The following is a 24,028-nucleotide window of genomic DNA, read 5'->3' as shown; positions in this document are numbered from 1 at the left end:
CTGGCTGGTGTGTTTATGGACATATTCAATCAATCCTTATCCCAGTCTGCTGTTCCCACATGCTTCAAGAGGGCCACCATTGTTCCTGTTCCCAAGAAAGCTAAGGTAACTGAGCTAAATGACTATCCGCTTCGTAACACTCACTTCCGTGCTTTGAGAGACTAATCAAGGACCATATCACCACCACCCTAGACCTACTCCAATTTGCTTACCGCCCCAATAGGTCCACAGACGACTCAATCGCACTGCCCTAACCCATCTGGACAAGAGGAATACCTATGTAAGAATGCTGTTCATCGACTACAGCTCAGCATTTAACATCATAGTACCCTCCAAACTCGTCATTAAGCTCGACACCCTGGGTCTCGACCCCGCCCTGTGAAACTGGGTCCTGGAATTCCTGACGGGCCGCCCCCAGGTGGTGAGGGTAGGTAACATCTCCACCCCCCTGATCCTCAACACTGGGGCCCCACAAGGGTGCGTTCTCAGCCCTCTCCTGTTCACCCATGACTGGGTGGCCATGCCCGCCTCCAACTCAATCATCAAGTTTGCAGACTACACTACAGTGGTAGGCTTGATTGCCAGCAACGACGAGACGGCCTACAGGGAGGAGGTGAAGGCCCTCGGAGTGTGGTCAGGAAAACAACCTCACACTCGAGGTCAACACAACAAAGGAGAGGATCGTGGACTTCAGGAAACAGCAGACAGAGGAGCCCCCTATCCACATCGACGGAACAGTCGTGGAGAAGGTGGGAAGATAAGTTCCTTGGCGTACACATCACGGACAAACTGAAATGGTCCACCCACACAGACAGCATGGTGAAGGCGCAGCAGCGCCTCTTCAACCTCAGGAGGCTGAAGAAATTTGGCTTGTCACCAAACACACTCACAAACTTTTACAGATGCACAATCGAGAGCATCCTGTCGGGCTGTTGCCTCGTACGGCAACTGCTCCGCCCACAACCGTAAGGCTCTCCAGAGGGTAGTGAGCTCTGCACAACGCATCACTGGGGCAAACTACCTGCCCTCCAGGACAACTACACCACCCGATGTCACAGGAAGGCCAAAAATATCAAGGACAACAACCACCCGAGCCACTTCCTGTTCAACCAGCTATCCTCCAGAGGGCGAGGTCAGTACAGGTGCATCAAAGCGGGGACTGAGAGGCTGAAAAACAGCTTCTGTCTCAAGGCCATCAGACTGTTAAATCGCCATCACTAACATTGAGTGGCTGCTGGCAACATACTGACTCATCTCTAGCCACTTTAATAATGAGAGATTGATGTAATAAATGTATCACTAGCCACTTTAAACAATACCACTTTATATAATGTTTACATTACTCTTCTCATATGTATATACTTTACTCTATACCATCTACTGCATCTTGCCTATGCTGTTCGGCCATCGTTCATTCATATATTTTTATGTACATATTCTTATTCATTCCTTTACACTTGTGTGTGTAAGGTAGTTGTTGTGAAATTGTTAGATTTCTTGTATATTACTGCAGGGTCGGAACTAGAAGCACAAGCATTTCGCTACACTCGCAATAACATCTGCTAACCATGTGTATCTGACAAATAAAATGGGATTTGACAGTTGGAAAATGTTTACTAGCTTGTATATTAGCAGGTGAGACATGTTACCTACAGTCTAACCCTTTGTCCTGAATTGTTTTGGGGAAACTAACGCTTCATTACACTTGTTCTGGGTAGAGTGTAAAAGGCTTGTCCATTATCTTGGTAATACTCTCTGCCTACAGAATCTCCAGTTCCACTTAACTACAGCTTATTTTGCTCCAACTACAACCGTTCCAGATATTCTTCCTGCTCAGCCAGTCTGTACCAGTCCATCAGTGAGGTGTCGGGGCTCAACTTTGTGCATCTCCCAAACTCAGCTGTGTGACACATTGAGAGACTGCCCTGATGGTTTTGATGAGGAGTCCTGCATTACTAAATGTCCAAACCGAGGTAGATATATATTAATGCATTCTGATATTTGATACTGCTTTGCCACCCAGAAAACCCCTTAAACCCTCTTAACCTTTCTTCATGGTCCCTCTTATGTGTGTCTCCCAGGTGAGTTCCGGTGTAAGGACAGGAGGAAATGTATTGAGAGGAGTCTGGTTTGTGATGGACGTGCTCATTGCCATGATGGCTCAGATGAGATTGGCTGTCCAACGATAGCTGCTCCAACATCCCAAACTGCGCCCCTGAAGTGCCGTATGGGTTCCAGACTGTGCAAGGATGGGAGAGAGTGTGTCCTGCATAGCCATGTTTGTGATGGAGAGGTGGACTGTAAGGATGGATCAGATGAACAGGACTGTGGTGGTGAGTTGATTTCTGACTGTGGTTCCACTTTGGTCAGTCAGTCGATTTAGAAAACGTCCCAAGTGTCTGACGGTGTTTATAAAATGGCATGACGTTCCAAAAATGGGGAGCCGGACAGAACTGCCACTTGCAGTACACGGTCAACAATGTGACAAAGGTTATACAATGTTTTTGTAGGGCTGTCAGAGTTAATCAGTTAATGTAAGTTAATCGTTTTGAAATTTTAGTGCGCATTTTTTTATCGCGAATAAGCGCATTGTCTGAAAGCGTTGAACATTAGGTCAAAAGACATCTCAAATCTACAATGCCATGTAATGCATATTAACATTGCAGTTAAAGAAAGTGTGCGTTGTCAATTTACCTAATTTTGCTAACCGTTACCTTAGACAAAGTCAAGACATCAATATTCTTGTAATGTTTTTTGCATGAATCTTAAATGATGGCTCACTGAATAGGCAGGGGGGTATATCAAAATGATTAAGACTCAGCACGCTTTGGGACTCATTCAGCAGTTTTTACTGAGTAAGTACAATACCATTCGAAATGAATGTTGAAAGTTTAAATTATATTCCTAAAACGTAAGTAAAAAATGATGCCGTCGCTGCCTCCTGTTGACTACACATATAGGTAAATATCCTGTCAAAATCGACAACTAATGTGCAGAAAAGGTTATTTATAGTACATGTTACAATCTACACAAACTGTACATCTGCAACATTAATCATATATATTTTTAAATGAGTACCTTATAAACTGCACACGCACCAAAAAAGTTGATTAGCAAGTGCATCGGTGATGTTGTACCCACAGGGTCTATTAAAACCTTGCCCAACCAGAAACTGGATTGATGGCAGCATTCGCAAAACTGAAAGCACGAACCACTGCTTTTAATCGGGGCAAGGTGACCAGAAACATGACCGAATACACAGTGTAGCTATTCCCTCCAAGGCAATCAAACAAGCTAAGCGTCAGTATAGAGAGAAAGTAGAGTTGCAATTCAACGGCTCAGACACGAGAGGTATGTGACATGGTCTACAGTCAGACTACAAAAGGAAAACCAGCCCCGTCGCGGACCACGATGTCTTGCTCCCAGACAAACTAAACAACTTTGCTCGCTTTGAGGACGAGACAGTGCCACTGACACGGCCCACTACCAAAACCTGTGGGCTCTCCTTCACTGCAGCTAACGAGAGTAAGACATTTAAACGTGTTAACCCTCGCAAGCCTGCCGGCCCAGACGGCATCCCCAGCCGCGTCCTCAGAGCATGCGTAGACCAGCTGGCTGGTGTGTTTATGGACATATTCAATCAATCCTTATCCCAGTCTGCTGTTCCCACATGCTTCAAGAGGGCCACCATTGTTCCTGTTCCCAAGAAAGCTAAGGTAACTGAGCTAAATGACTATCCGCTTCGTAACACTCACTTCCGTGCTTTGAGAGACTAATCAAGGACCATATCACCACCACCCTAGACCTACTCCAATTTGCTTACCGCCCCAATAGGTCCACAGACGACGCAATCGCACTGCCCTAACCCATCTGGACAAGAGGAATACCTATGTAAGAATGCTGTTCATCGACTACAGCTCAGCATTTAACATCATAGTACCCTCCAAACTCGTCATTAAGCTCGACACCCTGGGTCTCGACCCCGCCCTGTGAAACTGGGTCCTGGAATTCCTGACGGGCCGCCCCCAGGTGGTGAGGGTAGGTAACATCTCCACCCCCCTGATCCTCAACACTGGGGCCCCACAAGGGTGCGTTCTCAGCCCTCTCCTGTTCACCCATGACTGGGTGGCCATGCCCGCCTCCAACTCAATCATCAAGTTTGCAGACTACACTACAGTGGTAGGCTTGATTGCCAGCAACGACGAGACGGCCTACAGGGAGGAGGTGAAGGCCCTCGGAGTGTGGTCAGGAAAACAACCTCACACTCGAGGTCAACACAACAAAGGAGAGGATCGTGGACTTCAGGAAACAGCAGACAGAGGAGCCCCTATCCACATCGACGGAACAGTCGTGGAGAAGGTGGGAAGATAAGTTCCTTGGCGTACACATCACGGACAAACTGAAATGGTCCACCCACACAGACAGCATGGTGAAGGCGCAGCAGCGCCTCTTCAACCTCAGGAGGCTGAAGAAATTTGGCTTGTCACCAAACACACTCACAAACTTTTACAGATGCACAATCGAGAGCATCCTGTCGGGCTGTTGCCTCGTACGGCAACTGCTCCGCCCACAACCGTAAGGCTCTCCAGAGGGTAGTGAGCTCTGCACAACGCATCACTGGGGCAAACTACCTGCCCTCCAGGACAACTACACCACCCGATGTCACAGGAAGGCCAAAAATATCAAGGACAACAACCACCCGAGCCACTTCCTGTTCAACCAGCTATCCTCCAGAGGGCGAGGTCAGTACAGGTGCATCAAAGCGGGGACTGAGAGGCTGAAAAACAGCTTCTGTCTCAAGGCCATCAGACTGTTAAATCGCCATCACTAACATTGAGTGGCTGCTGGCAACATACTGTTATCTCTAGCCACTTTAATAATGAGAGATTGATGTAATAAATGTATCACTAGCCACTTTAAACAATACCACTTTATATAATGTTTACATTACTCTTCTCATATGTATATACTTTACTCTATACCATCTACTGCATCTTGCCTATGCTGTTCGGCCATCGTTCATTCATATATTTTTATGTACATATTCTTATTCATTCCTTTACACTTGTGTGTGTAAGGTAGTTGTTGTGAAATTGTTAGATTTCTTGTATATTACTGCAGGGTCGGAACTAGAAGCACAAGCATTTCGCTACACTCGCAATAACATCTGCTAACCATGTGTATCTGACAAATAAAATGGGATTTGACAGTTGGAAAATGTTTACTAGCTTGTATATTAGCAGGTGAGACATGTTACCTACAGTCTAACCCTTTGTCCTGAATTGTTTTGGGGAAACTAACGCTTCATTACACTTGTTCTGGGTAGAGTGTAAAAGGCTTGTCCATTATCTTGGTAATACTCTCTGCCTACAGAATCTCCAGTTCCACTTAACTACAGCTTATTTTGCTCCAACTACAACCGTTCCAGATATTCTTCCTGCTCAGCCAGTCTGTACCAGTCCATCAGTGAGGTGTCGGGGCTCAACTTTGTGCATCTCCCAAACTCAGCTGTGTGACACATTGAGAGACTGCCCTGATGGTTTTGATGAGGAGTCCTGCATTACTAAATGTCCAAACCGAGGTAGATATATATTAATGCATTCTGATATTTGATACTGCTTTGCCACCCAGAAAACCCCTTAAACCCTCTTAACCTTTCTTCATGGTCCCTCTTATGTGTGTCTCCCAGGTGAGTTCCGGTGTAAGGACAGGAGGAAATGTATTGAGAGGAGTCTGGTTTGTGATGGACGCGCTCATTGCCATGATGGCTCAGATGAGATTGGCTGTCCAACGATAGCTGCTCCAACATCCCAAACTGCGCCCCTGAAGTGCCGTATGGGTTCCAGACTGTGCAAGGATGGGAGAGAGTGTGTCCTGCATAGCCATGTTTGTGATGGAGAGGTGGACTGTAAGGATGGATCAGATGAACAGGACTGTGAGCTCCTCTGCAAAGCAGGTGAGAAGCTCACCTCTTGATCTGGTGTAATGTGTTTAATCACAAGTGGCCAGTTTCAGCACAAATCCTTCCATTCATCAATGTCCTTAGGTCAGTTCCAGTGTGCTCATTGGTTGTTAGCTCAGCTCAGTTCCAGTATGCTCATTGGTTCCTACCTCAGGTCAGTTCCAGTGTGCTCATGGGAAGAAGTGTATCGACCAGCAGCAGATGTGTGATGGGAAGGCACAGTGCCAGGACCGTTCTGATGAAATGGACTGCTTCAAGCCCACCAAGAGCTGCAGTCATCGCTGTGACAACAATAGCCGCTGTATCCCAGAGATCTTCCTCTGTGATGGAGAGAGAGACTGTTCTGACGGCTCTGATGAGGAAGGCTGTGGTGAGACACTGCTGACTACTTGGACAGTTGGTACAGAAGGATGAGGAGAGTCTTTAAATGAATCTAATGTAACCTCCCTCCCTAGATTCTAACAAGGTCCTGCCAACTCTGGCTCAGACCTGTACTAGTCCATCAGTGAGGTGTCGGGGCTCAACTTTGTGCATCTCTCAAACTCAGCTGTGTGACACATTGAAAGACTGCCCTGATGGTTTTGATGAGGAGTCCTGCATTGCTAAATGTCCAAACTGAGGTAGATATATTAACGCGTTCTGATATTTGATACTGCTTTGCCACCCAGAAAACCCCTTAAACCCTCTTAACCTTTCTTCATGGTCCCTCTTATGTGTGTCTCCCAGGTGAGTTCCGGTGTAAGGACAGGAGGAAATGTATTGAGAGGAGTCTGGTTTGTGATGGACGCGCTCATTGCCATGATGGCTCAGATGAGATTGGCTGTCCAACGATAGCTGCTCCAACATCCCAAACTGCGCCCCTGAAGTGCCGTATGGGTTCTAGACTGTGCAAGGATGGGAGAGAGTGTGTCCTGCATAGCCATGTTTGTGATGGAGAGGTGGACTGTAAGGATGGATCAGATGAACAGGACTGTGAGCTCCTCTGCGAAGCAGGTCAGAAGCTCACCTCTTGATCTGGTGTAATGTGTTTAATCACAAGTGGCCAGTTTCAGCACAAATCCTTCCATTCATCAATGTCCTTAGGTCAGTTCCAGTGTGCTCATTGGTTGTTAGCTCAGCTCAGTTCCAGAATGCTCATTGGTTCCTACCTCAGGTCAGTTCCAGTGTGCTCATGGGAAGAAGTGTATCGACCAGCAGCAGATGTGTGATGGGAAGGCACAGTGCCAGGACCGTTCTGATGAAATGGACTGCTTCAAGCCCACCAAGAGCTGCAGTCATCGCTGTGACAACAATAGCCGCTGTATCCCAGAAATCTTCCTCTGTGATGGAGAGAGAGACTGTTCTGACGGCTCTGATGAGGAAGGCTGTGGTGAGACACTGCTGACTACTTGGACAGTTGGTACAGAAGGATGAGGAGAGTCTTTAAATGAATCTAATGTAACCTCTCTCCCTAGATTCTAACAAGGCCCTTCCTCCTGTCCTGCCAACTCTGGCTCAGACCTGTACTAGTCCATCAGTGAGGTGTCGGGGCTCAACTTTGTGCATCTCCCAAACTCAGCTGTGTGACACATTGAAAGACTGCCCTGATGGTTTTGATGAGGAGTCCTGCATTGCTAAATGTCCAAACCGAGGTAGATATATTAACGCGTTCTGATATTTGATACTGCTTTGCCACCCAGAAAACCCCTTAAACCCTCTTAACCTTTCTTCATGGTCCCTCTTATGTGTGTCTCCCAGGTGAGTTCCGGTGTAAGGACAGGAGGAAATGTATTGAGAGGAGTCTGGTTTGTGATGGACGCGCTCATTGCCATGATGGCTCAGATGAGATTGGCTGTCCAACGATAGCTGCTCCAACATCCCAAACTGCGCCCCTGAAGTGCCCTATGGGTTCTAGACTCTGCAAGGATGGGAGAGAGTGTGTCCTGCACAGCCATGTTTGTGATGGAGAGGTGGACTGTAAGGATGGATCAGATGAACAGGACTGTGAGCTCCTCTGCAAAGCAGGTCAGAAGCTCGCCTCATGATCTTGTGTAATGTGTTTAATCACAAGTGGCCAGTTTCAGCACATCCATCCATTCATATCAATGTCCTTAGGTCAGTTCCAGTGTGCTCATTGGTTGTTAGCTCAGTTCCAGTGTGCTCATTGGTTCCTACCTCAGGTCAGTTCCAGTGTGCTCATGGGAAGAAGTGTATCGACCAGCAGCAGGTGTGTGATGGGAAGGCCCAGTGCCAGGACCGTTCTGATGAAATGGACTGCTTCAAGCCCACCAAGAGCTGCAGTCATCGCTGTGACAACAATGGCCGCTGTATCCCAGAAACCTTCATTTGTGATGGAGAGAGAGACTGTGTGGACGGCTCTGATGAGGAAGACTGTGGTATGAGTCTGATCTCTAAAAACCATTTCATTGTAATGGGTGTTTAGAACCCATTTCCACTGATGTGGTTCCATGTTTAGAACCCATTTCCACCTTGTTCTGAACCTGTTTCTACTCAGTTTTTTGCAATCATTGCTCTCCTCTGCTTCTGCCATCTCTCTCTCCTCCCAGTGGCAATTATTTGTGGCCAGCAGCAGTATCAGTGCAGTAATGGTCAGTGTGTGTCTGAGGCTCTCCGTTGTGACGGCCATGCTGACTGCGGAGACCATTCTGACGAGGTGGGCTGTGCCAAACCCCCCCACTGTCCCCCGGACCTCCGCTGCCCAAACAGCCACGAATGTCTTGTGGAGGAATGGCTGTGTGATGGGGAACAGGACTGCCTTGACGGTTCAGACGAGATGGTGAGGAACCCGCCTAATATTAACCTAAACTTTAAAATGATTGTGCAAAACATTTATATACTTGCTCACAGCCAGATGAACTCATGGATACCACTTTTATGGCTCCATGACCAGTATTAAGGAAGTCCAAGGTTGTTTTGGAAACCAATACAAACTAGCATGCTAGGTTAATTCCATAATCTCTCACAATCAATTTACCTTAACCCATCTCTAAATTCTGGGTAAACTTCAGAACTGTAAGGTGTCTCCAGTGACGTGTGGGGAGTTCCAGTGGAGCTGTGTCTCTAATACCCAGTGTATCCCTGCAACCTGGAGGTGTGATGGACAGAAGGACTGTGAGGACTACAGTGACGAGGCCGGATGTGAGCTTACACAAAGGGTTATGGTTACTTTTGTAGTTGGCCAGGTGAAGTGCTCCAACCAGCTGTGGTAGTGGAGAGTGTGTGGACCAGTCTGTTGTTTTACTGTAGGTGACCAGTTGAAGTGCTCCAACCAGCTTTACCAGTGTGGTAGTGGAGAGTGTGTGGACCATTCCCTGCTGTGTGACCACATCATCAACTGTCCTGATGGATCTGATGAGGGGCACGGTTGTTCCACCAGTAACTGCTCCAGCCCTGGGACCCCCCAATGTGACCAGCACTGTGTCAGCACCCCTTACGGACCGGTTAGTACCCCAACCCAGGGTTTTCAAAACCCGGTCCTGCATAACATTACATTTAACACTTTTCACAACACATTGTGTACCCTCAGGACACTACTCTACTACCACATCTACAAAACAAAAGCCATGTTACGTGTGGGTAGAGTACGTGTTAGTACGTGTTAGTACGTGTTAGTACGTGTTAGTACGTGTTAGTACGTGTTAGTACGTGTTAGTACGTGTTAGTACGTGTTAGTACGTGTTAGTACGTGTTAGTACGTGTTAGTACGTGTTAGTACGTGTTAGTGCGTGTTAGTACGTGTTAGTACGTGTTAAAGTACGTGTTAGTACGTGTTAGTACGTGTTAGTACGTGTTAGTACGTGTTAGTACGTGTTAGTACGTGTTAGTACGTGTTAGTACGTGTTAGTACGTGTTAGTACGTGTTAGTACGTGTTAGTACGTGTTAGTACGTGTATGCTTGTGACCCTTAAAGTCCCTGCTGTTCCATAAGGTTTTATTTTATCTGTTTAAAATCTGATTCTACTGCTGCATCAGTTAACTGATGTGGAATAGAGTTCCATGTAGCTCTGTAGTACTGTGCGCCTCCCATAGTCTGTTATGGACTTGGGGACTGTGAAGAGACCTCTGGTGGCATGCCTTTTGGATTATACATGGCTGTCTGCTAGTATTTTAAACAGACACCTCGGTGCAATTAGCATGTCAACCCTTCTTACAAAATCAAGTAGTGATGAAGTAAAGCTCTCTACTTTGATCCATGAACAACTGACATTGGCTATTATTGTTAGATCTGTGTACATTTTAGGGGCCAGCTGTGCTGCCCTGTTCTGAGCCGATTGTAATTTGACAGCCAACCACACGACTGGGCAGTAGTCCAGGTGAGACAACTAGGGCCTGTAGTACCTGCCTTGTTGATAGTTAAGGCAGAGCAGTGCTTTATTATGGACATACTTCTCCCCGTCTTAGCTACTGTTGTATCTTTATCTTACTGTTGTATGTTTTGAAAATGACAGTTCACAATAGTTTGACTCAATGAAGTTTAGTCACCTTGCTTTTAGGTTGAAATATTAGGACTAACTTATTTATTGCCACCCATTCTGAAACTAACTGCAGCTCTTTAAGGGTTGCAGAGATTTCACTCGCTGTAGTAGCTGACGTGTATGGTGTGGAGTCCTCCGCATACACAGTGGCTTAACGCAGAGGCTGAAGTAATGTGGCATGCCACCTAAAACACTTTTACAGATGCTCAATTGAGTATCCTGTCTCGCCACCTGATATGGCAACTGCATCGCCCACAACCACAAGGCTCTCCAGGGGGTGGTGCGGTCTGCACAGCGCATCACCGGGGGCAAACTACCTGCCCTCCAGGACAACTACAGCACACGATGTCACTGGAAGGCCAAAAATATCAAGGATAACAACACCTGAGCCGCTGCTTATTCACCCCGCTAACATCCAGAAGGCAAGATGGCATCTCAGTGCAGACGTGGTTTGTTGTCTCGTTTACTTTCGTATTTCTTGTCTTTTTGGTTATATTCCAATTTGTTTTTCAGTCTCTTTTTCCATTTTTAAATTAAATATACCTTCCGGTAACCCGCCTCACTCAATGTGACACGGATCTGCAATTTCTTTAGAACCTATAGCCAAAACTTTCATCAGAAGGTTGCCAGCTAATTAGTTAAGTTACTAGCCATTTAGTCACTGTTAGCCACTGCTAGCGGCCTTTACCCTCTGCTCAGGCACCAGCTGATTTTTTTAGCCTGGATAATACCTGCCAGCCTCGACTGTTTTTCTCCACTACAACGCCAGATTTCTGCCATAAACCCTGGAATATTGATCATCACAGCGAGCTGCCACTGAGTGACCCAGCCCCGAAGTTAGCCCTGAGCCAGACTCATCTCCCGGCTAGCAAACAAAATTACCACAACTACAATACCTCTTTCGCCAGGTCCCTTCGTACCACCACGACTGGTCCGCAGATGTAATTTCATCAGCTGTGCCTTCAACCGGCCCTTGCTGGACGACGGAGCAGATGCTTCTATTTACCCCGGACTGCTAACTTTAAACGCCGTTGCTCCCGCGTACTAGTGTAGTAACGACGTAGCGTTTCCCTATTTCATCTATGCTCTACACTGGACCCTATGATTACTTTGCTACATAGCTGATGCCTGCTGGACTGTTAATTTATCACGGTACTCCACATTGTTTACCTTTGTTTCTGTCGGCCCTAGCCCCGAACTCAGGCCTTGTGTGTAGTTAACCGACCCTCTCTGCCCATTCATCGCCAATGAACCTGTTGGTGTTGACTTAGCTGATTAGCTGTTGTCTTACCCGTTGTTGACTTAGCTCTCTCAATCAACACCTGTGATTGATTTATGCCTCGCTTTGTCTCTCTCAAATGTCAATATGCCTTGTATAATGTTTAGGATAATTATCATTGTTTTAGTTTACTGCAGAGCCCCTAGTCCCACTGCATATACCTTAGATACCTCCTTTGTCCCACCTCCCACACGCGGTGACCTCACCCAGTATAACCAGCATGTCCAGAGATGCAACTGCTCTTATCACGCATTGCCTGGGTTTACCTCTACTGGAATGACTTTTGCTTCCCTCTAGGAATGAGGGCACACTATCTTGTAGGCTTAGATTGAAGATATGGCAAATTGGAGTGGCAATATCGTCCAGTTATCCTCAGTGTCCATCCAAATTGTATTAGTCACATACACATTCACATATTTAGCAGGTGTTGCGGGTGTAGAGAAATGCTTGTGTTTCTAGCTCCAGCACTGCAGTAATATCTAACAATTCACAACTATACACACAGATCTGAAAGAAAAATAATAGAATTAAGACTTATATGAATACTAGAATGAGCAACGTTGGAGTCCAGTGTAAATATGGGTGGTTAGAAGGGGCTGTATGAGACAGTATGTGGATATACTAAATATTTGATCTGTAGAATAGTGTGTGTATACAGCAATAGTTGAACAGGATGGCATTGATTAAAATGCAGTATATACATATGAACTGAGTACAACAGTATGTGAACATTAAAGTGATCAGTTCCATTACCAGGTATTCCATGTCTATGTACAAGAAGCCTCTGTAGGGTTGAGTAAGTGGGTGGTGACAATGACTAAGTTCAGGGCAGGGTACTGGTTGGAGGCCGGCTAGTGATGGCTATTTAAGCGTAATGGCTTTGAGATGTTTTTCAGTCTCTTGGGCCCAGCTTTGATGAACCTGTACTGACCTCGCCTTCTGAATGATTGCGGGGTGAACAGGCCGTGGTTCGGGTGGTTGTCCTTGATGCTCTTTTCTGGCCTTCCTGTGATGTCGGCTGCTGTCGGTGTCCTGGAGGTCAGGTAGTTAGCCCACGGTGATGCGTTGGGCAGACCGCACTACCCTCTGGAGAGCTCTGCTGTTGTGGGCGGTATAGTTGCAGTACCAGGCGGTGATACAGCCCGACAGGATGCTCTCGATTGCGCAGCTGTAAAAGTTTGTTTTAGGTGACAAGCCAAATTTCTTCAGCCTCCTGTTGCGCCTTCACCACACTGTGGACCATTTCAGTTTGTCAGTGATGTGTACACTGAGGAACTTTAAGTCTTTCACCTTCTCCACTGCCGCCCGTTGATGTGGATGGGGGAGTGCTATATCTGAAGTCCACCATCGTCTCCTTGACGTTGAGGTTCTTTTCCTGGCACCACTTCACCAGGACCTTCACCTCCTCCCTGTAGGCTGTTGTCTTTGTTGGTAATCAGGCCTACTACTGTTGTCTGCAAACTTGATTGTGTTGAAGGTGTGAGTGGCCATGCAGTCATGGCTGAGCAGAGTACAGAAGGGGGCTGAGCAGAGTACAGGAGGGGTCCCCTGTGTTGAGGATCAGTGTTGTCCTACCTTCAACACCTGGGGGTGGTCCGTCAGCAAGTCCAGGACCCAGTTGCACAGGGCGGGGTTTAGACTTAGGGCCCTGAGCTTAATGAGCTTAGAGGATAAGCTGAACCCCACCCTGGACTTGCTGACGGACCAACATCCTATGATGTTGAAGGCTGAGCTGTCGTCAATGAACAGCATTTTTACATACAATACCAGCTTAAAAGTCAATTGTGTTGTGACAAGGTAGGGGTGGTATACAGAAGATAGCCCTATTTGGTAAAATATCAAGTTCATATTATGGCAAGAACAGCTCAAATAAGCAAAGAGAAACAACAGTCTGTTACTTTAAGACATGAAGGTCAGTCAATCTGGGAAATGTCAAGTATTTAGCACAATAGGAAAGGAAGACCCAGAGTTACCTATGCTGCAGACGATAAGTTCATTAGTTACCAGCCTCAGATATTGCAGTCCAAAGAAATGCTTCAGAGTTCAATTAACAGACCTAGCTCAACATCAACTGTTCAGAGGACACTGCATGAATCAGGCCTTCATGTACAAATTGCTGCAAAGAAACCACTAAACGACACCAATAAGAATGAGATTTGATTGTGCCAAGCAACACGAGCAATGGACATTAGTGGTGGAATTTTGTCCTTTGCTCGGAGTCCAAATTTGAGATTTTTGGTTCCAACCGCTGTGTCTGAGACAGTAGGTGAACAGATTTTCTCCACGTGTAGAGAATTTCACTACACTCGCATTAACATCTGCTAATCATGTGTCTATGACAAATACAATTTGATTTGTTTTTTGAAGCATGGAGGTGTGATGTGGGGGTGCTTTGCAGCTGACAATTATTTAGAAAGGGCTATTTTACCAAGGAGAGTGATGGTGTGCTGCATCAGATGACCCGGCCTCCACACTCACCCAACCTCAACCCAATTGAGATGGTTTGGGATGGGATGGACCTCAGTGCTCGGCATATGTGGGAACTCCAAGACTGTTGGAAAATCATTCCTCATGAAGCTGGTTGAGAGAATGCCAAGAGTGTGCAAAGCGGTCAAGGTGAAGGGTGACGACTTTGAAGAATCTAATGTAAAATGCTTGGGGGTTACAACAGTTTTGATGGATTCACTATTATTCTACAATGTATAAAATAGTAAATAAGAAATACCCTTGGATGAGTAGGTGTCAACATTTGACTGGTACTGGAAGTATTCCTCTTGTCCAGATTGCATATGGCCATTTGCAGTGAATTGCATCATCTTTTAGGACGGTATGCAAATTGAGGTGGGTCTAGGGTGTCGGGTATGGTGGAGGTGAGTGCTACGGGATGATAGTCATTTAGTTACCTTTTGTTTTCTTGGGTACACAAACAATGGTGGACATCTTGAATTAAATGGGGACAGCAGGCTGGGCTAAGGAGAGATTTAATATATCTGTAAACACTCCAGCCAGTTGGTCTCTGAGGATGTGGCTAGGGATGTCTGGGCTGCCAGCCATGCGAGGGTTAACACGCTTTAATGTCTTACTCACGTCGGCCACGGAGAATGGGAGCCAACAGTCCTTGAGGCCTGCGTCAGTGGTGCCATGTTATCCTCAGAGGGTGAAGGTGTTTAACTTGTCCTGGAGCAAGACGTCGGTGTCCGACCTGGCTGGTTTTCCCTTTGTAATCCGTGATTGTCTGGAGTCCCTGCTACATGTCTGAGCTATTGAATAGGGACGCCACTGTCCCTGTACTGATGTTTTGCCTGTGGTTGCCTTACATAGGGCATAACTAAACTGTTTGTATTCTGCCATATTCCCAGTGTCATAATTTTACTTTATCTGATCAACTAACTGTTTAATTGTTACTGAATTGAATTAATCATGTAACAATTAACTCATTAGGATTTGGGGCACCACGAGCTGTTTAAAGTTACCATCTCCCGATACACTCAATGTCTTTACTATCACATCCATAAATGGTCAACCTTTAAAATCATAACCTCGTATCATATCATCATTCTGAAAAGTCGTAACCTCCCGCATCTGCAAAAGCCTTGTGATTCAGTGCTACACAAATTGGTTTATTTAATAGCTAACTAAATGGTTACACTGGATATACATACACATTTCAAACATTAGAAACAGGTCCCTAGCGGACTGACAACAATATTGCGGCTTCTTAGAAAAGACATGGAGGGCAAGAAGCAGAGACATAATACTTTGGTACATTTAGAAACTACTCTCACAGTAATAATGTACTTTGCACACGGACCACTGTCTGTTTGGAGTAAAATCATGAATGTATTTGGTTCTTAGTGTATTTCTCCTACAGGGCCTTGGAAAGGGGTTGGTTGGGCCTTTCCATGGCACACTAGTAATGGTCTGATTGTCCAAAAGGGGTCCCCATCCATCTTTTCTTCCATTCGCTCTGGGAAATGAGTCATTGAAGATAAGCTAGCCAGCCGTGTCAATGGTTCCTAGTGGGGTGTTGAGTAGTAGAATGGTCCCACTTAAATTCACTTTTCTACATACTTAGGGCAGCTAATCAGCTGTAACAGTGATTTGTCCGAGAGGTGAGCTTCTCGCCTCTACCTCTTTGAGATTTCAGAGTTCAACAATGCCACAATGCTGGGGGCTAACCAACATTAGGCTCTAACTAGAAAAGCAAACGGCTCTTGGAAACAAGTAATGCCAGCCAACATTAGCTAGCTAACAGTCCACTTTATCTTGAAATGAAACAACTTTGTCAGAATTAGAAAACGTGTATCCGAATGTAGCTAGCTATCTTACCTGTATACATCAACATGTATCATGGACGCGTCAGAATGCAATACCACAGTTGCCCTTAGTGTGAAGATGTAATATGAAGACTGGTGTTTTCTACATCTCCTTAGCTATCATACTCTAATTCCACTGATTTCAAAACGTGATCCTCAAAAAATGGAGAGCAACACTTATGCAGCTCCACTACTTTAAAAAAACCTGCATTAGACAGGATTACCAAGTCTGACGAGCTCAAATAGATAGTCTTCAATATGGCAGACGAATCTGAATGCCTCTCTTGGCATGTCCAGCCCACTATCTCAGCCAATCATGGCTAATGGGAAAGTTGCTAGTGTTTTGTGGCTTAACCATTTTAATCGTATGAAAGTTCATGTTCGAATGCAATTACGTCCCAAAGAGATTTGTTCAAATATCTCTCCTGTGAAGTCGTGACTTGCGACATAAGCCTAGTTTCCTGAATCGGGTCACAAATGACATTCTTTAGATCGCCTTTAAAACAAAACCCAACACAGAAGTGTGGCTGTGACATGTGCTCCTTCCCTCCTACAGAGGTGCATCTGTGCTGCAGGCTTCCGGCTCCAGGCTAACGGTTTGTCCTGTGTGGATGTTGACGAGTGTAAGGAGGTCCTACCACCTGTCTGCAGCCACACCTGCCTTAACACCCACAGCTCCTTCCTGTGTCGCTGTCACCATGGATATCTGCTGGAACCAAATGGTCACAGCTGCAAGACCCAAGGTACTCCAAACGTGTCTTTGCTTGCACGTAATTAATATAAATTGTTTTAGTGAAAAATGTAGTTTTGTCACAAGCCAATAAAGAAAGGAAGAAAGCAATTAAATTATTTAAATGATCAATAAGTGTAAAAGCAATGTGAATTGAAAATGCATCTCTGTACTCCTAATATATATATTCCTATTTTAGTATGTTTTAACCTCTTGAAGCTAGGGGACACTAAGTTTTGGAGAAATAATGTTCCCAAAGTAAACTGCCTATTTCTCAGGACCAGATGCTAGAATATGCATATAATTGACAGCTTAGGATAAAACAACTAAGTTTCCAAAACTGTAAAAAATATTGTCTGAGTATAACAGAACTGATATTGCAGGCGAAAGCCTGAGAAAAATCCAATCCGGAAGCAACCGCTGCTTAGCATAGCGCAACAGTCAAAAAATATTACTAGAAAGTATTCATATTCATTAAATCACAAGTGAAATATATTGAAACACAGCTTAGCCTTTTGTTAATCACGCTGTCATCTCAGATTTTGAAAATATGCTTTACAGCCAAAGCAAGAAGCGTTTTTGTAAGTTTATCGATAGCCTAGCATAGCATTATGCCTAGCTAGCAGCAGGCAACCTGGTCACAAATCAGAAAAGCAATCAAATGATATTGTTTACCTTTGAGCATCGGATGTTTTCACTCACGAGACTCCCAGTTAGATAGCAAATGTTCCTATTTTCCAAAAATGTTATTTTTGTAGCCGAAAGTTAGCCGTTCTTCATGTTTGGCTGAGAATTCGACCAGAAATTGCGGTCACGACAACTCCGAAAAATATTTCAAATTAGCTCCATAATATCGACAAACATGGCAAACATACTTTATAATCAACCCTCAGTGTTTTTCAAATATCTATTCGATAATATATCAACCGGGACAGGTGGCTTCTTAGTAGGAAAGAGAAACAATGGCTGCATTTGTCTTTTTCGCACAAAACACTGAGACTCCAGCTGACCACTGACGCAATTTTGAGGTTCAGGCTCATTTTACAAAATAAAAGCCTGAAACTAGGTATTGTGACACTAGACACATTAGGGAAGCCATAGAAAAAGGAATCTGGTTGATAGCCAATTCACTGCTCAATAGGGACGCATAGGAATGCAGAGCTTTCTAAATAAGAGTCCCTTCCTGATTGGATTTTTCTCAGGCTTTCGCCTGCAATATTAGTTCTGTTATACTCAGGCAATATTTTTAGTTTTGGAAACTTTAGTGTTTTCTATCCTAGGCTGTCAATTATATGTATATTCTCGCATCTTGTCCTGACAAAATAGCCCGTTTTACTTTGGGAACGTTATTTTTCAAAAAATGAAAATAGTGCCCCCTAGATTCAACAAGTTAAGCTATAACTTGTCAAGCAAATGGCTCTGACCCGAATAATATTTGTATTGTTGGTTAAAGGTATTGTAAGTATTTCACTAAGGACTACACCACGTTAAAATGGCCCTCCTGTGAAGTTGTGGCTTGACATATGCCTAGTTTTCTGAAAGGGGTCACAATTGGGATTAGGTCTGGACTTTGGCTCGGCAAATTCCAAAACTTCAAATTTGTTGCTTTTTAGCCATTTTCACGTAGATTTGATTGTTTTATACCATTGTCTTGCTGCATGACAAATCACATTTTATTGGTCACATAAACATGGTTAGGAGATGTTGATGAGAGTATAGCGAAATGCTTGTGCTTCTAGTTCCAACCGTGCAGTAATATCTAACTTCTTAGGGAGGAGACTGGCTGAAATCCGGTAACAGAATCAATTTGACAATAGCCAGTGAAGTGCAGGGTGCCAAATTTAAAAAATCAAATAAAAATTCATCAAATATACCAGTATTATACACAATTTTAAAAATGTGTTAATCCCACCAGTCTGATTTGAAAAAGGCTTTACGACGAAAGCATACCATGCGATTGTTAGGTCAGCGCCAAGTCACAAACACAGCATTTTTCCAGCCAAAGAGGAGTCACAAAAAGCAGAAATGGAGAAAATGAATCACTAACCTTTGATCTTAATCAGATGACACTCATAGGACTTCATGTTAAACAATACATGTGTATTTTATTCAATAAAGTTCATATTTCTATAAATTCTGTTTACATTGGCGCGTTATGTTCAGTAAGGTTTTGCTTCCAAAACGTCCTGTGAATTTTGCAGAGAGCCACATATATTTACAGAAATATTAATCATAGATGACTTATGTTCAGAAATCCACCGGCTCGAGTGGTCACGACATCGCAGACAAATTCCAAATAGTATCCGTAATGTCCACAAACATGTCAAAGTTTTTTATAATCGATCCTCAGGTTGTTTTTACAATATATAATAATAATAATAATAATAATCGATAATGTCAACCGGAATGTAGCTTCTTCCATAGACGAGAGAGAGAATATGGCTGTGCATGAGAAACTCTGCTGGCACCCAGCCATCCACTGACGAGATGGGTTCTTTATCGCAAATTTTCTGGTTGATTAATCTGGTTGATATCCCTTTAAAATGGAACCGAGAGCTTTCAGGAAAAACCGCACTTGTTGGATTTTCCTCAGGTTTTCGCCTGCAAAATCAGTTCTGTTAAACTCACAGACAATATTTTGACAGTTTGGGAAACTTTAGTGTTCTATCCTAATCTGACAATTATATGCATATTCTAGCTTCTGGGCCTGAGTAGCAGACAGTTTATTTTCACTTATTTAACCAGGGATGCCAGTTGAGAACAAGTTCTCATTTACAACTGCGACCTGGCAAAGATAAAGCAAAGTAGTGCAACAAAATCAGTTACTCCTGAGGTTGAAGAGGCGCTGTTGCTCCCTCTGCTGTTTCCTGAAGTCAACGATAATTTCCTTTTTGTCAACGTTTTGTTGATGTTGAGTGAGGGTATTTTCCTGACGCCACACTCCGAGGGCCCTACCTCCTCCCTGTAGGCCATCTCATCATTGTTGGGAATCGAGTCTACCACTGGAGTGTTGTCTGCAAACTAGTTGATTGAGTTGGTGGCGTGCATTGCCACGCAGTCATGGGTGAACAGGGAGTACAGGAGAAAGCTGAGAACGCACACTTGTGGGGCCCCAGTGTTGAGGATCAGCGGGGTGGCGATGTTGTTACCTACCCTCACCACCTAGGGGTGGCCCTTCAGGAAGTCAAGGACCCAGTTGCACAGGACGGGATCCAGACCCAGGGCCTCTAGCTTAATGACGAGTTTGGAGGGTACTATGGTGTTAGATGCTGAGCGGTAGTCGATGAACAGCATTCTTACATAGGTATTCGTCTTGTCCAGATGGGTTAGGTCAGTGTGATTGCGATTGCTTCGTCTGTGGACCTATTGGGGCAGTAAGCAAATTGGAGTGGGTCTAGGGTGTCAGAGGGTGGAGGTGAAATGGTCCTTGACCTGTCTCTAACCCTAACCCACCTCTGGTGACCAGAAACCACTTCTCAGTTCCTATGCTTCCTGGCTGATGTTTTGGTCACTTTTGAATGCTGGCTGTGCTTTACTCTAGTGGTAGCATGAGACTGAGTCTACCACCCACACAAGTGGCTCAGGTAGTGCAGCTCATCCAGGATGGCACATCAATGCGAGCTGTGGCAAGGTTTGCTGTGTCTGTCAGCGTGGTGTCCAGAGCATGGAGGCGCTACCTGGAGACAGGCCAGTACATCACGAGATGTGGAGGAGGCCGTAGGAGGGCAACAACCCAGCAGCAGGACCGCTACCTCCGCCTTTGTGCAAGGAGGAGCAGGAGGAGCACTGCCAGACTCCTGCAAAATGACCTCCAGCAGTCCACAGATGTGCATGTCTGCTCAAACGGTCAGAAACAGACTCCATGAGGTTGGTATGAGGGCCCGACGTCCACAGGTGTCGGTTGTGCTTAACGCCCAACACCGTGCATGACGTTTGGCATTTGCCAGAGAACACCAAGATTGGCAAATTCGCCACTGGCGCCCTGTGCTCTTCACAGATGAAAGCAGATTCACACTGAGCACGTGACAGTCTGGAGCCGTGGAGAACGTTCTGCTGCCTGCAACATCCTCCAGCATGACCGGTTTGGTGGTGGGTCAGTCATGGTGTGGGGAAGCATTTCTTTGGGGGACCGCACAGCCCTCCATGTGCTCGCCAGAGGTAGCCTGACTGCCATTAGGTACAGAGATGAGATCCTCAGACCCCTTGTGAGACCATATGCTGGTGCGGTTGGCCCTGGGTTCCTCCTAATGCAAGACAATGCTAGACCTCATGTGGCTGGAATTTGTCAGCAGTTCCTGCAAGAGGAAGGCATTGATGCTATGGACTGGCCCGCCTGTTCCCCAGAACTGAATCCAATTGAGCACATCTGGGACATCATGTCTCGCTCCATCCACCAATGCCATGTTGCACCACAGACTGTCCAGGAGTTGACGGATGCTTTAGTCAAAGTCTGGGAGGAGATCCCTCAGGAGACCATCTTCCACCTCATCAGGAGCATGCTCAGGCGTTGTAGGGAGGTCATACAGGCACGTGGAGGCCACACACACACTACTGAGCCTCATTTTAACTTGTTTCAAGGACATTACATCAAAGTTGGATCAGCCTGTAGTGTGGTTTTCCACTTTAATTTTTAGTGTGACTCTAAATCGACCTCTATGGGTTGATACATTTGATTTCCATTGATAATTTGTGTGTGAATTTGTCAGCACATTCAACTATATAAAGAAAAGTACTTAAGAATATTTCATTCAGATCTAGGATGTTATTTTAGTGTTCCCTTTATTTTTTTGAGCAGTGTACAATTGTTAAATTAAGAGCCTAGTTGGTGTAGCTATGGAAAAAGCAGCAACCTTCTCACTAGCTATGACAGGCTTTTTATTTTGAGTGGGCTGGAAATGTCGATTTCAGACCACTCGTCTTTGAGGGCGCATAACTGATGAATTTACCAACACAACACCCATTGAACATGGCCGGTGTCAGTACACGTTGGCAATGAAACATAATAGTTTTGCCAGGCGAACCAGCTCTGCTAGGGCGAGTGAACTGGTCAGTGAGCTGTTCTCTCATTTGTGTCGAAGTAGCTCGTCAAGGTTGGCTTGGGTCAGAACGCTCGGCTTAACCCTACTCATCGGCCAGAGCTTCCAATGTGTGCTCTGAACTTTCCGAGACCGAAATGCTCTGAATTTACAAATGGACAATCTGACACCGCTCTGAGGTTGCCAATGCCCAGTTTACATTTACAAGCACACGTAGTATAAACCAGCTTTTATTCTTCATCTTTGGTTGTTTAGTACATTGCCTCACATGTGAATCCTTAGATGGGTGGGGCTTAAGCTTAAAAGGGTGTGAACGATGCTGAATGTGTGTTGACGAGCTCTCAGTAGGTACCAAATATTCAAGGGCCATTTTCTCAAGTGTGAGGTTACAAGTTTATCAACTTTCAAAGCAGAATTACTTTTGCGTTCAACTATTGTATGATATACCATATTCTTGCTCTGTCTACTCTCCAATGTAAAAAAATAAAATAAAAAACCTTTTCAAATGTTGCTACATAAGACCGAATCAAGCCAGTTGGTCTCAAATGTTCGAATGCTTTTTACTCCTAAATGGGATTCTAAGTATATCAACTTTTTAAAGCAGCATTACTTCCTGTTGTTTCCTCCAACTATGGTGTATGATATGCCATTTTGAAGCTCTGAGTACTTTTATCAAATGTAAAAACACCAATTCAAATTTTGGTACATAAGACTGAAAATAGATGATGGGTCACAAATGGCAACTAGAGAATCCCTATGGGAGAATGCTAGTTTTCTATACATCCTTCCAGCAAGAACAAGCCAGCGGATTGCAGTGCCATCTGAGCATTTAGGAAATTGAGTTCCAAACCAGTGTGCCAAATTTAATTATGTAACATGGAGAAATTAAGGGGAGAAAATACTCTAACATGCATTGCTTCTACACCTGCATTGCTTGCTGTTTGGGGTTTTAGGCTGGTTTTCTGTACAGCACTTTGACATATCAGCTGATGTACAAAGGGCTATATAAATAAAATTTGATTGAATTTGATTGATTGCTGGCTCAACCTAATAGACGCAACTAATGTAGATTTGTCTAATTATAGTTTTGTCATTGTATTCAGAATGGTGTTTTGTCATGGTATATTGATGATATATTTTGTCTGTGTAGATGAGGCTCACCTGCTGGCATCTGTTCAGAATGAGCTGCTGGTGTTGGGGTTGCATAGCTCCAGCCTTTCATTGCTCTCCACTAGTCAGACACCTGTGTTCTGTGTGGATTATGACTGGAGAGACCAGAGGGTATACTGGGTCAGTCTGGAGGAGGAGAGCATCAAGTGGACTTCCATCAACACCAAGGACACAGGCACTCTGGTCAAAGGTTAGTACTCTAACCAAGGACAGGGTTAGTACCAAGTACAGTCTCAGCCCTACTGTCTACTAGATGTTTGCTAAAATAATGCTTTCTTTCTGTAGGTGTGAAGTCTGAGTCTATAGCTGTGGACTGGGTTGGCAGGAACCTGTACTGGCTGGATGGGCTGGCCAGTCAGATTCTGGCTGTGAGGCTGGGCACATCTACAGTAAAGTCTCACAACTACATAGTGGTTCTGGATGAGGATCTGGAGCAGCCTCGCTCACTACTGCTGCTGCCACACAAAGGGTGGGTTCGGGTGTCAGGGCTGCTGCCACCCAAAGGGTATACAAATTAATATACCTATCACTCTGTTTCTATAACACGACCCTGAAAAGTCCATTATCCCTCTGAAGAGTATGAATCAGGCTTTGAGGAGGTTTTGAGGCTTAAAACAACCTGTGTACAAATTGTTTGAAGTACAATAGACCGCCATAGCTGTGTGCAGGAACCTTAATAGAGCATGGGTGGAATAGTGGTTAGAGCGTTGGACTAGTAACCGGAAGGTTGCAAGTTCAAATCCCCGAGCTGACAAGGTACAAATCTGTCGTTCTGCCCTAGAACAGGCAGTTAACCCGCTGTTCCCAGGCCGTCATTGAAAATAAGAATTTGTTATTTAACTGACTTGCCTAGTTAAATAAAGGTAAAATAAATAGACATTGTGGTGCTCATGTGAATTTCCATTTTTTGGGGGGGGACTTCAGGTCCATGCCTTCACTCACATTGTTTTTTTTGGGGGGGGTGGACTTCAGGTCCATGCCTTCACTCACATCGTTTTTTTGGGGGGGGGACTTCAGGTCCATGCCTTCACTCACATCGTTTTTTTTGGGGGGGACTTCA

General features: G+C 44.9%; 1 protein-coding gene across 17 annotated transcripts in view; it reads left to right on the top strand.

Annotated features, from left to right (window-relative positions):
* The window catches only part of LOC118381130 (low-density lipoprotein receptor-related protein 1B-like), a 67,643-nt gene that overhangs the window by 18,531 nt on the left and 25,084 nt on the right, over positions 1-24,028 (top strand). For 2 of the 17 annotated variants that reach the window (XM_052512388.1, XM_052512385.1), the window contains exons 14-27: positions 1,821-1,973; positions 2,082-2,333; positions 5,429-5,581; positions 6,689-6,955; positions 7,116-7,331; positions 7,417-7,593; positions 7,700-7,966; positions 8,122-8,337; positions 8,509-8,738; positions 8,971-9,100; positions 9,209-9,402; positions 16,589-16,775; positions 22,949-23,158; positions 23,254-23,437. In XM_052512388.1, coding sequence (XP_052368348.1) covers positions 1,821-1,973; positions 2,082-2,333; positions 5,429-5,581; positions 6,689-6,955; positions 7,116-7,331; positions 7,417-7,593; positions 7,700-7,966; positions 8,122-8,337; positions 8,509-8,738; positions 8,971-9,100; positions 9,209-9,402; positions 16,589-16,775; positions 22,949-23,158; positions 23,254-23,437 — 2,836 coding nt within the window. Of the gene's footprint in view, positions 1-1,820; positions 1,974-2,081; positions 2,334-5,428; positions 5,582-5,689; positions 5,957-6,116; positions 6,333-6,688; positions 6,956-7,115; positions 7,332-7,416; positions 7,594-7,699; positions 7,967-8,121; positions 8,338-8,508; positions 8,739-8,970; positions 9,101-9,208; positions 9,403-16,588; positions 16,776-22,948; positions 23,159-23,253; positions 23,438-24,028 lie in introns of all 17 variants that reach the window. The other 15 variants (XM_052512386.1, XM_052512387.1, XM_052512392.1 and 12 more) reach the window with 15 other exon arrangements.

This window comes from Oncorhynchus keta, unplaced genomic scaffold (genome assembly GCF_023373465.1).
Source record: "Oncorhynchus keta strain PuntledgeMale-10-30-2019 unplaced genomic scaffold, Oket_V2 Un_contig_8233_pilon_pilon, whole genome shotgun sequence".
In the NCBI taxonomy this organism is placed as follows: domain Eukaryota; kingdom Metazoa; phylum Chordata; class Actinopteri; order Salmoniformes; family Salmonidae; genus Oncorhynchus; species Oncorhynchus keta.
The sequence above is the reverse complement of the archived record's forward strand: the minus strand, read 5'-3'. Positions and strand labels throughout refer to the sequence as shown.